The 12705-nt window shown below is 40.5% G+C and overlaps 1 protein-coding gene across 2 annotated transcripts in view; it reads right to left on the reverse strand.

The window, feature by feature from the left end:
• LOC110987134 (uncharacterized) overlaps positions 1 to 12705 on the reverse strand; it is a 68348-nt gene that overhangs the window by 9913 nt on the left and 45730 nt on the right. For both annotated transcript variants that reach the window (XM_022249590.2, XM_022249591.2), the window contains 5 exons: positions 9255 to 9429; positions 8068 to 8183; positions 6873 to 7060; positions 2671 to 2777; positions 788 to 932 (listed from right to left, as the gene is read on the reverse strand). In XM_022249590.2, the coding sequence (XP_022105282.2) occupies positions 788 to 932; positions 2671 to 2777; positions 6873 to 7060; positions 8068 to 8183; positions 9255 to 9429 (731 nt within the window). The remainder of the gene's footprint in view (positions 1 to 787; positions 933 to 2670; positions 2778 to 6872; positions 7061 to 8067; positions 8184 to 9254; positions 9430 to 12705) is intronic.

Here is a 12705-nt window from a genome sequence, read left to right on the forward strand (position 1 = left end):
ATATTCAAATGCAAAATGGATGAAAAGGAAGGGAGAATTTTCTTATGTTTTAAATGAGAAAAGTTGCACTATAGACGCTTTTTTGAAGCAGATTCAAAAGAAAAGCGACAGAAATCTTACGACTCAAAAAGCAAATTATTCATTAAAATATTTAAAAGGAATAGAAAATTTCAGTGGGGCAAGAAGTATTGTTCGTTTCTTAAATCTTGCTACACCTTGGCTGGAGATGCTCCTTGATGTGAGAAGCTATTATTGTGATTATAAAGCACAATTTGCGTGTGCTATTGTAACTGATTTCGTTTATGGTTTAGTCATCAACAATACTGCTGGTAGGTAAGACCAACTGTTCCGATATGCAATCGAATTGAAAGTCGAATATTTGAATAGCGAATGAATCGAACAGACTCAGCCCTAAACTGGTAATACTGCTTGTTCAAAGGAGGCTCTGTGATCCGAGTGAGGTATTCCAAAAGGTCCAAGTAGACTCCAAATATGATTTGAAGGTTTGCACCGTGGACTTAGCAATGAGACAAAGGTGCACAGCAGCACCACTTCTCTTTGGTGGGTGAATGAAGTTCTAAGAAGAAATGTTGAACAGTATGCTCTGGCCATCTCCATGAGACAGGATGCTCTCAAGACACTGTCCACACACACACACACAAGAGAGAGATTTGCACGGTGCTACTGCAAACCTACATCTCATTAGGTACACTGCAAGCGCTGCGACAATCTTTTTCTGGTTTGCCAGTGCAGCTCTATCTTCTCCGCGAGCGAACGGCATACTGACCCTATGACATAGTTCATGCAGACGATGTACTGGGCCACGTTGTTGGTGTTGTAAATGATGGTGGCTCTTGTCTGGAGCCACACCCAGGATCCGTTCTTGCCCATGAAGCGGTAATACTTGGTAGCACTGGTGCCCTTCATGATTACTAAAAGAACAGAAATGACGAAACAGAAATCAGTTTGCAAAATACAAAAAAAAAATCAAGATGTTTGAAGATGCTGATGCGGACTGGAGTCATTCCTTTGTCATCATTCACCCTGTTATTAAGACAACTTGTGATGGACTTGATTGCTACACTGCAGTGTTTGATCATCTATTTTCATTTACAGCCTCTGTTGATCTGCACAGGACACATACATGTAGTTCATTAAGAGGTGATCGTTCTATGTGAGACAAAGCAGAAGATCGTTTTTTAGAAACAGTCCATTTCAATGTGGTCTCAGATATAGGGATGAACTTGGAGTTAAATTAAAAGAGTGTAATACTGTGGTTTCCTTGGCTAAAAAATTGAAGAAACTAATGATTACATCTTGTTCTGAGATTCAAATGTAAGTTTTCTAAAAGCTATCGGGTCTCACTGTGTGTCGAGTCTTGTTTTATCTTGTCCAAGGGAAAGGTACATAAGCCTTGCTTCACCATTTTCCTTCATGTTGGTATCATTTATTTTCATGTGAAGCTTAAACAATGTGCTATCATTTTTAATATTATTTAACTTACCCTAGTATTACATGTAATTAAAATCCACATGCACATGTGGTTGTTATAAATAATGTCACTATGGAAATAAATATTGTCGCTGTTGTTGAAGTTACGGTCGAGTCCCTGTCTAGGTCTAAGGTAGACTTGAAAACCCTGTGAGTCAGAGGCAATGTCTGAATCCACTGACTGTGGCTGACAGTAACAAGCACATCTACAGCAAGTGGCTACTGCCATACCGTAGCTTGTGCACTAACAAGCCTCAAAAAGTTGGGAAAAGGTCTGAACTTGGCTTGAACTAAAAATGCATCACAGATTTGAGTCCATTGTTATGAATCCCCAAATGAGCATGTTAAAAAAACAGCTACGTAACTGCATGCTAGAACACAGTGGGTATGCCCTAACTGCATTATGCGGAAGTTTTCAATTGTTAAGCAAATTAGGGACGAGTTATGCGGACTCCTGCTGTCCCCACATTTTTGGTCCCCACAAAATACCAGTAAGTGTAATGGCAGGTGTATGTCCCCATAACTAAAGAACAAGTGTGCTGTGCATGTGGGATGTGTGACCTTGACAAACTTAATGAAGAACCTCAAAATGTCAAGAAAGTTCAGGAACAATTTTTCACAAGTGCATTCATACTGGTCATTAAAGAGTTAAGATTATTCTGGGACATAACTTCTGCAAATGTAATTCAGTAGTAAATTTCTCCAATAGCATAAATACTGGTGAAGCACAGCTTCAACTTGGAAGGAGTTTTGGTAGCGGAGCAGACGTAACGATTTTGTCACAGAGCTGTTTAAGGTAGCTTGATGGTCACACTGCTATATTGACCTCTGGCCCACATGCATGTGCAAACTCACTGAGTCTTGGCTGAATCAGCACTTTTGCGTTTTATATTTCCTTTCCCCCCAATACAGAGGAATCGACCAGCATTACCACCAGCACACCCGACCTGCGTTTCCTTCCAAGTATTTTTCCTGCCGTTTCATCTTCGACTTCCTCTCTGAGAGGATTGTCAGGCTCAGGGCACAGTTCACGTTATGCTCCCATTAACACCCATTTGACAAAAGGAAATAGAGCATGGGCCCATTTGGAAGATAAACGAGGTACTCAGATGGGTTAAACAAACAGGAAAATGCAAATTGAAAGAAAAACAAAAAAACCACAAATCTGAAATCACTTACAGTTGGAGTGGCAATCGCTGACTTTTCGAGCATCAAGGGGGTTGTGAAACTGGTACACGGTTTTGCCTACCAACTCATGGGGTTCATAGCCAATAAGCGTGATGATCCTGCAAAAACAAACATGCCAAATATAAAACTGAAATCAACTGAAAAATATATTAGACGGCAACAGCGTGATTCTAGGTTATGTATTCCAGGATTACCCCTTGACCATCTCCAGATAAGAAGGAAAGACGGTCCAATTAGCCAAGAGAATTTTGCACTTAACACCACAGAGTTCTGCATATACGCTCTAGCTCTAAAAATCTGTGAAATTTGAGTTTTTACTGAACATCTTTTCCAATTGGCACTTCAATATCACTTGAATCTACATGAATGCTGCAATAGAGACCGTTCGCACGTGTTCCCTTCCGTTCTGCACGCCCTCCCGTTCACCCCCATTCCGAAGAGCACCTTGGAACGTGTTCCTGCCCGTTCCCATGCATGAGTGATTCAGAGAGTATTGTTATGTTAATTGTCGTTCCTGTGCCTGCGAGAACGGCAGGGGCACAACAAAGATGTGAAGAACATGCATACAAGCTGTTCTTGAGGCTGAGCCTTGGCTGAATAAGTGTCTGGTCCAATAAGATGTTTTTTCTTCCCTCTTATAAACGCTCATTCTGTCCCTTTGATGTACCGACTTCCCACATTGTATACATTCTTAATGAAAACCCTTGTGGTCAAGGTTTGGATAAAAAAATGTCAAGGAGGAAAGAAATAATACATTTTGACCAGTTGGGTGCTTGGAATGAGGAAAAAATGAGAACAGGTACAGGGAAAACAAATAAAGACCAGGTCTTAGTTTGGACAGAAAAACATGCCAGGGAGGAAAGAATTAATATATTTCGATGGGTTGGGATAGATGCTCCGAATAAAAAATGCAGCGATGCTGGGAAAAAATAAAAACCACAAGTGGTCTAGGAGTGGATAGAAAATAAATGCCGAAGAGTAAGAATGAATATATTTTGATGGGCTGGGATGGATGTTCTGAAAAAAATGCAGTTGGGAAAAAAATATAAACCACAAGGTGTGGATAGAAAATAAATGCGAGGATAGGAAGGAAGAATTAATATTATTGGCAGGTAGGCTGCTCCGAATAAAAAAGAAAAAAAAACTAAAACCTTAGAGAAATGCAGAGGGGGAAGAATTTATATTTTTGGTGGGTTGGGTGCTCTGAATAAAATAATTGGGCGGTTGTGTTAGTGAAAATAATAAAAACCACACTTGATCTAGGTTAGGCTAAAAAATGCCAAGAAGGGAAACTTGTATTAATATATTTGGCAGTAGGGTGTTCGGAACATGCCAAGGGGGCTGTCAATCAGAAGTCTATTGGAACAATTGTTATACATGATGGTGGGTCAGCTGTCAATCTTTAGTTGGATGAAAGCTCCACAGAGACTTTATTTGGAATACTCTCCTGATTTTATTCCCTTGCTACTTTTATTTTTCTCTTGGTCTGAACAATAATGATTAGCCATTGAATTCATCCCATAAAAACTGGTCTTCCATAAATACTTTTTTAAAATTTCCTTTTTTCCTCAAAGTACTTGACCACTGTATGGTGCAAAAGTACCATCACCGACCATTACATTCCATGATTTCCCCCATCTATACGAGGTGCACAAATGACATTAGGCGGACAACAGACCGCTTGCATTCGTCATCCACGTTATTGCCTCTGTTTTGGATATGTTTGGATGCAAACTTTTCCATGACAGTAAGGGTCGGAAGTTTAAACGTTTAACGGTTTCAACGAAACAAATTAAATCCCTTAGAGAGATTTTCCAAGACATTTAAACGGAACTAACTGTTGAAGGTTTCACAAAGCTCAATTGACGCAATCTGGGTTAATTTTTATTTTCAAAAGATGCTGCGAAAGTCGACACTTCAGGAACTCTCAATTACTCAGGCTTAGAGCTGGTCAGTCTTGTCAGACCCTTAATTACCGTTCTAAACATCGAACAAAAAATTATTTGGCTGTTTTAATACTTAATATTATAATTTTTAATTGACTTAGATGCCAATACACCAGAAAATACCTTGGGACTAAATGATGGCTCAGCAAATCCGGAAGATAAAAAATTCTAGAATAAATCCACCCCAGCTCTGCAGGAATACAAATCTTCTGAGGAGTGATTGACAGCTCTATTGTTCCATTAGACACAATGTATCTTTTCAAGACTTTGGGTCACCCAGGCTATCTTTGAAGATGCCCCATCTTGTAGGAAGACTTGGGGGCAGATACATTGATCATAAATCCTCAGCCAATTAATAAGTTGATTCTTAGCAAGTAAAGGAGCCATTGGTAGGATACACTTGCGCAGTCCCAGAGTTATGCCACTGTTGCCAAGAAAGAGCATCACCACTGGAAATCCTGGGCCCCCTTCAAGCCCCTGCCAGGACTCTGCCTGGCCACTAGCCAGACTTTGTTGTACAGCCTTGGATAAATTAAATAATATTCCTTAACCTTCTCTTGACATTAAATTATGAAAAATAGCATTTTGCAGGCCTTAAATTTATTACTTCTTCCACAAAAATTTATTCACTTTTTGGAAGGAAAAATATTCTGCTGAACTGCCCAAATGAATATATTTTTTATAATTACACAGTGATAAATTGCAACAACTTCCCCTCCGTTCTCTCTTTATTTTCTTGGAAAGTCGTATGTTGTCAATAACAGCACACCGGCATACACTCCGACAACCACAAACGCATTGTTCTTGAGCTACATACTGTACATGCATTAAAAACACACTTGTTGGGCGGAAACAGAGCTGACATGCGGCAGCTTTTATTTATTTATTTTTTGGTGTTGGCAAAATGGGTAAATGGCAAATTGAAGAGTTGCTAAACGTCTAGCAAATTAAACATAAATTCCAATTGTTCAAACCTGTGAAGCACAAGTATGGTTGGATTGTTTTTTTAAATGTGCAAAGGCAGGAATATTCTTTTTGCTGGAGGTGCTTAAAATTAAAGATTAAAAATCTTTAAAAAGAGCAGCCAGTCGGGGGATGAAATGTTTTTGCCTAGATGTCAATGACAAAACTCTGAAATGGTAGAATAAATTTGTGAAGGCGATAATGCTCTCTGACAGGGAGGGATACAACCTGGAATGAAAATAATGTGATTGGTAGGGCTAAAAATCCTTCCCCTAATTCTAGTGTGAAGAGTACTGACATCATATTAAAGCACTAATGTTTTTTTCTTTAAGTTCAGTATTGGCAGGCTCCTCATAGGGAAAGAAAATAATGGGACAATCAGCAAACCCCAAAGGCTAGAAAGATGTTCTAATAACAAACACCTCCTCTCAAAACTTTAAACAATGTTAAGAAGCAAAGTATTACTTTGTGGAATGCAGTGCTGAAGTGCTCTACTTCAGAGAATTAAAAAGAAATGTCTTAAGCAGAGGAGTGGCCCAACATTTAATTGTCCCCGCTGTTCGCGAATCCATGGATGGTTGTTCGATCACCATTCTTGTTTTGGGGACTTCACATTTTCTTCGCATAGGTTTTGTGCCACCATGGAAGCCACAACATCTTACTGTGTGCACAGACCGTGACAGGTCTTTTGTTGTAGAGGAACGCGAGGGAACGGGACGGCCGTTCTCACCCATGCAAAGTGGAGGTAGCTTGAACAAAAGAATGCCTTCCTGGCATTCGCACGCGTGCGAACGATCTCTGTATTTTTGATCCCGTCCCTAACTGTAGGTGTAATGAAGCAACAAACATTCAATTGACTGATATGTATGCCAAACTAGTATACCACAAGACATGCTACCTGTGAATATCTCTTACTGCATAGCTAAGATGGTTTTTTTTTTTCAGAAGTGTGATGCTGAATGAATCTCTGTTTTCCAACTCTAAAAAGATGAGGCACTGTATATGACTACCTACATGTATGACGACCTATCCCAACAGTCCACTCTTCCCCATACAACAACACCTAGTTAACTGGCTCTTCCCGGTTGAACAGCCATATTCTTTTGCTATATTAACAGGATTTCAGATTTTTTTCCCCCTTTCATTTCCAATTTTTTTCCTCCGTTTCCAACATTCTGTGCTGTAGCCATGACTACACTTGTCAGGGTCCGCAGGGAAGTTTTTCCTGTTTCTCTATTGGGGTCAAATGTCTCGCCAGGTTGAAATGGCACTTTTTGGATGTACCTGGGATCACAAAAGGTGAAGCACATGTCCAAGCTGTGCCTGCTCATGAACATGTTGCCATCCATGCGGACCTCCAGGATGGGCTGGGGCTGGATGGGGCGACACAGGCAGATCAGGCCTTCCACCACGTAGCCCTTGGTGCTGGAGGTGGAAGACGTAAGCTTCAAACGCCCACAGAAATTGACAACCTGCTCAGCAATGGGAGGGATGGAATTAAGAGAGGATAGATGTACTGCCATGATGGTCTGGTATGGGAGCAAATGGTGAATTGGGGGAGAGGGGCATATCCCCTCCTACCCCCCTCATAAAGTTTTGTTTTGAAAATAAGAAAAAGGTGATTTAGGGGAGAGGGGAGGACTACTGCATTTCACCCTTCCAGAAGCATGAAAAAAGTCTCCAAATTTACCCTCTCTCCTCAGAACTAAGGGCCATATAAGGTTACAAATTTCCAATTCTTTGGCCCAACCGAAGAAAACATTTTGTGCCCCCCCCAAAAAAAGATTGGTGCTAAACCTTCTTCAAGGAATACAAGAGAAAAAAATGTGCACAAAAATTTAAGATTTGGCTGCAAGGTTACCAATGTATGCACCCATCCAGTGCCTATTAAAGACTGTTACACACCTTCTGTATGAAGTACACATGTAGACGGTGCTACGCTACCTAGTGCAGTAGGCATAAGTGCCAGAGGGTGAATTATGTATGGTTACTGGTTCTTAACGCAGAATGTACCTGCCCTATCTCAACTGAATGTGGATAAACCATCATCTCGATATCAACACAGAGTAGCCCTGAAATTGGACTTCAACAAAAGTGAGGACATTCCAATCTCTACAAGACTTTGTACAGTGTTTTTCAATTTTTAATGGTATGAGTGGGAAGTGAAAAACAAGGAAATCAGCTGATCTGAGGAAAAGTTGCATGCCTGCTACGCATAGTTCAAGTGGCTTGCAAGTGATTTGTAATGAAACCACACTGGACCAATTCTGCTAGTGAGTGAAAAGTAAGATATTTGAATAAGCAAAGGGATACACATGCTGAGAACAACACTTCCATTTATCTCCTCGCCCCCCCTCCCCGATAAACTCTTCAGATCTAACGTGACTACTTCTTTCTCTACTTGTCTTCAGACTCAAAGACTCTCAATCCCCCTCAGTGAGCACGGAGCCCCGGAGTCAACCCCCTCTCTGCATCTCACCCTGTATCCGATAACTTTGCCCTTTCCGCCAGACCCTCGCCGCGACATGACGGAGCGCATCCTCAGGAAGAACTGCCGCTCCTGGATGAAATCGGAGATGGAGGGCATTTCCTCATCTGGAATTGTTTGGAAGAGACCAGGAAAGAAATCCACTCAAACTGTGTGCAACATGCACGACAAATGCAACATCTAACATTTCAGCAAACATATCAGTTGAACACAGCCAAAATTTGCTGTGAGCAGCAATTTCCAATCCAATTTCCGTTTGGCTTTGTTTACCTTAACAGTTCTCAATCCTCCAATTTCAACGTCATTCTGCATAAACCCTAGAGGGTTAGGGCTTCTCAAATTAAAATTAAAATTTCTAAATTAAAAGACAATAAATGATTAAATGCAAACAAACATAACATACAGATTTATCAACCCAAATACTACGTGCTACATGTACAACGTAACCGTATGCAATCAAATGTTACAAGCATTTAAATTTCAATTCCAGACATCATTTCCTATTGAGGATCCACAAGGAATAAAGTTTAAAGCCCAATGTAATCCTTAATATGAAAATAGAGAAATCCAATTAGCATATACATGTAGATTGACTGCTTATCATTCTGTTGTGGTTGATATTAAATTACATGCAACGGTGATCTTCACATCACAGCCAATATTGGTGAAACAGGAAAGCTGCTTCGTGGTTAAATAAGGTCTGGCAAAATTACCCTGTGTAAATATTTTATTTTGGGGTTGACTATCAAATATACCAATTGAGTGGGTGTATACATGTGCGGGTAGTTGATGTGGTTGTCTGCTTAATTCTTTGTCAGCATTTGCCTCTTGCTTTTCAGAAACACACTAAAATCTGATTTCAAAGACCTCAGAAAAGCAGGATTTTTTGGTGAACCACAACGTGAATGGAATTCATACAAAGGAAGAGCATTCTGCTATTTAGGGGGGCAATTATCATTTCTTAAACTCACATCTACAATGTAAACAATTTATGTGGCTGATTTACTCTACATACATGAAAAGGTAAAAGAAAACCTTAAAAGAGTGAGAGACTTTTTTTACAAATTCAAAGAATGTTCGCAATGTTCCGACTCTATGCAAAGGTTCCCCCTTGCATTTGTTCAATTTGCATTAACAACCGCACACTATCAGCATATCCAGAACACCAGTCAACGAACCTTTGTCAGTGTCAAAACAGTTGAAGCTCATTGAGGTGGGTGCATCACCCACATTCTCCATGCCATAGCCTTTGAACGTCTGCTGGCCTGGTACCTGGACTACAAACTGCTTGGCCAATTCCTTCTGGTCATCGGCGTGAATGAACTCCATCATGCTGTTCCCAATCATCTCGTACTGCCAAGCAAATATAAACAGCAGGGGAAAAAGGACAATTAGAATAGAGTGGTCAGGCATTCAGACATCACACAGTTATCCTTACTTCAAACAATCGCGGGGATATGAATCACTGCAATAATCTGCCAGGCTGAAGTCTGCCATGTCTACACAAGGTCTTTTCTTTTAATGGAACCATTTTGCATTGTCATGAATTTCTCACATATCAAAGATAGATAACTTCTACCAGCATGTCATATTTTGGAGGCAATGTTGTGAGATACTTCCATTATGTAGGACAATGTTCACGTACATCTATTGACCACAGAGAAAAAAGTCCTTGAAGATGCTGTCTAGACATAGAAGAGTTCTTAAAGGTACAACATCTTCAAGCAGGGATGGAGGGTTGGCATTGGGACCAGAAGGTAACATAAGACACAAGTGTCCAGACATTTATCAAGGCCAGAGGAGCTCATGTGTGCAACAGTGGTGGACTGATTTTCAAAGTGGGAAGGTCAGTTGTAAGACCATCAGCCATTAATACACCGATCCATTATGCCCCATCCATTAGAGGACCTGCCCAAAGTATGAGGCAGTATCCCCCCCCCAAAAAAAAGTGTGGGGGGCCCACTTCCATCTCCACCAATGGCTGTGTGTGCAAAAAGTATCATCCATCTTTGTTTGGACAAGTGTGACCCTACTTAGCAACCCTTTCATGACTTAAGGGCTGCAGGCCTTATGAAGAATCTGGCACAATGGAAATTAATTGCTCTTCATCATGCAAACTCAAACAAAATCACTGAGAAAATGGCCTTGAAATTCCAAAATGAATCAAACATTAATCAAAATATTCACCAGTTCATCATATCCACTGAAAGAGATGACAACTATACTTGCGAAAAATTAAAGAAGTAACACTACAAATGAACCCAAAAAAAATCATTTGTGGCCCAATGAACATGTAATTAAGTATTTACATGTGTGTTTTCGAAAAAACACACAGAAGGAAAGTTGAACTCAGTCTGCACAGGCCTTCTAGGCAAATTCACTTGGAACAAATTTACTGGCTATCCAAGCGGACACACAATATGGCACTAATTAACCTGCAGGCTTTGATGACTTAAAACAGAGTCGATGCTGTACCAAGTTGTATAAACCTTTCTGCCAATCCTACCTCATTATCAAAGATGATGAAGTGGTACATGTCAGTTATGTAAATGTATACATGTATATTCATAGAATTCTAGGTACCAGCACAACTAAAAAATCAGAGAATGCAAACGAGGGAACAAAGACAGAGGGTCATTACACTGATATGAGGCTACTACATGTACATGTATCAAGATGCTATCTGCATACATGTACATGTATCAAGACGCTATCTGCATACACGTACATGTTATTTTAATTGCCAGAGAAAATGTACACTATGTACTGTAATTTTGTCGTGATATATTTTTACTACATTTTGGACCATGTTGTGGTCCCTATGGAAGAAACAAAATGAAAAGTTTAATCTGGAAAGCGTAGACATTCTAGAAAGCCAACGTGTCTTCCCATGGAATCATAGAAAAAAGGCAGATATACAAACGAAGAAATATGACTTTACAGAATCAAGCATAATAACACTATTGACAGGGCCTTCCACTCTTTCTCAACTCTTCAAATTTTTACAAAAGCGTGCAAGTATTCATGCAAAGAAGAAGGATGGGATGGCACCTTGGCCAATGGTCACATGTATCCTGTGGCAATGTTGAAATTCATTCCGTGAGGGAAGGATAAGTCCAGGACGAAAAGAGAGGCAGAGAGGCCAGGAGGCAGATACGTAAGAAGACATGGTAATAGACCAAAATCAACAGTCTTCTGGGATCGTATCACTGTGACTTTGATAATCACCCCTTCACATAAAAAAAATACATGTCACGACAGTATGTGTACATGAATACTAGTACATTTACAATGTACATGTACATGTACTGTACATCTCAAGAGGATGCTTAAATTAGAAATGCATTTCAAAACGTATGTTGTCCCTCTCACCCAGTTTCAACAACGTGTGTACATGCACATGTATGTAAATGACATAAACATGGGATAGAAATATGGGTGCAGCCTCTTAACCCATCCCAATCAGGGCTGAATGACACCCATGCAGAGCACCTGACTCATACGCACGGTGAAAATCATCCCCTCGAGATGTGACATGTACCGAAAAAGGCTACACGAAAACACGGAAACAACATCACTCGGCATACAGTCATCATGAGCATTGCTCGTGTCCAGAGATTCAAGGAATAACACACATCCATAGGCACAAAACTGCCAGGCCTGTCAATGAAAGACGTTGCCTTCAATCTTCCGATTTCATCCAAGCTGCTACCGAGGTTGATTAATTAGTTCCTCTTCAGGGCAATGCATGAGTATGTACCATGGGGCACACAAGTACATGTACACACCCAAGCACACTGGAAACAGAAGTCAGAGGAAGGCACACCAGTGAAGCATGTTGTTTGCAATACATGCACAGCCTTGCTTAAACACGTCTTGGGGCTAGGACCTTACAAAGTTTTCTTGCGAAAAAAACTGCCTTCCGTACCTGTATACATGTACTGGTATGCAGCTCACAGGTAAAAAGTTGAACAGGCACCAACAAAAAATCTACATGTACACATATATGTTAAAAAAGCGGACACCTTAACTACTAGTAGTCCCGTTCATCTACTGGTACCACTCCACGTACCCATGGGCAGAAATCTCTCCTTGATCGTGGGGGGGAACATCAATTTACACTTTTTTTGATAACACCGTGTTTATTATCTCAATCCATTTATAAAAACTCAAAAGGGGAAATCCTCAATCCATCAAGTCCTTTAGTATTTTGTGTTGCATAAAACATAGAGGGGACATTCAACACTGTGTCCTCCCATACCAAATTCATGGGGGGGGGAGCCGTGTCCCCCTGTCCCCCGGGATTTCCACCCATGCATGTAGGCCTACCGGTAGGCCCCACACGTAATGGCACAACTGATACTACTGATACTAAGTCTACCTTCCAGGGTATCAAGAGTTAACTCTTGCCATCAATAGATTTTTCTGGGAGGGAATTACCAACATGCTGACCATATCCTGTGCTTAGTATGCATGTACACTGTATTTGCAGGATCTGTCCAGAATCTTCCAAGGACCACAGTGTACAGAAAACTGATTTCTCTGTCATTAACTTTCACTGGACATCCAGCCAATGGATGGCAAGGGTGGATCCTGCAAAATCCTTTAAAACCTGCCATTATATCCAAC

The sequence above is a fragment of the Acanthaster planci genome, linkage group LG01, assembly GCF_054643075.1.
Source record: "Acanthaster planci isolate LZ-2023a linkage group LG01, COTS_SCS, whole genome shotgun sequence".
In the NCBI taxonomy this organism is placed as follows: Eukaryota; Metazoa; Echinodermata; class Asteroidea; order Valvatida; family Acanthasteridae; genus Acanthaster; species Acanthaster planci.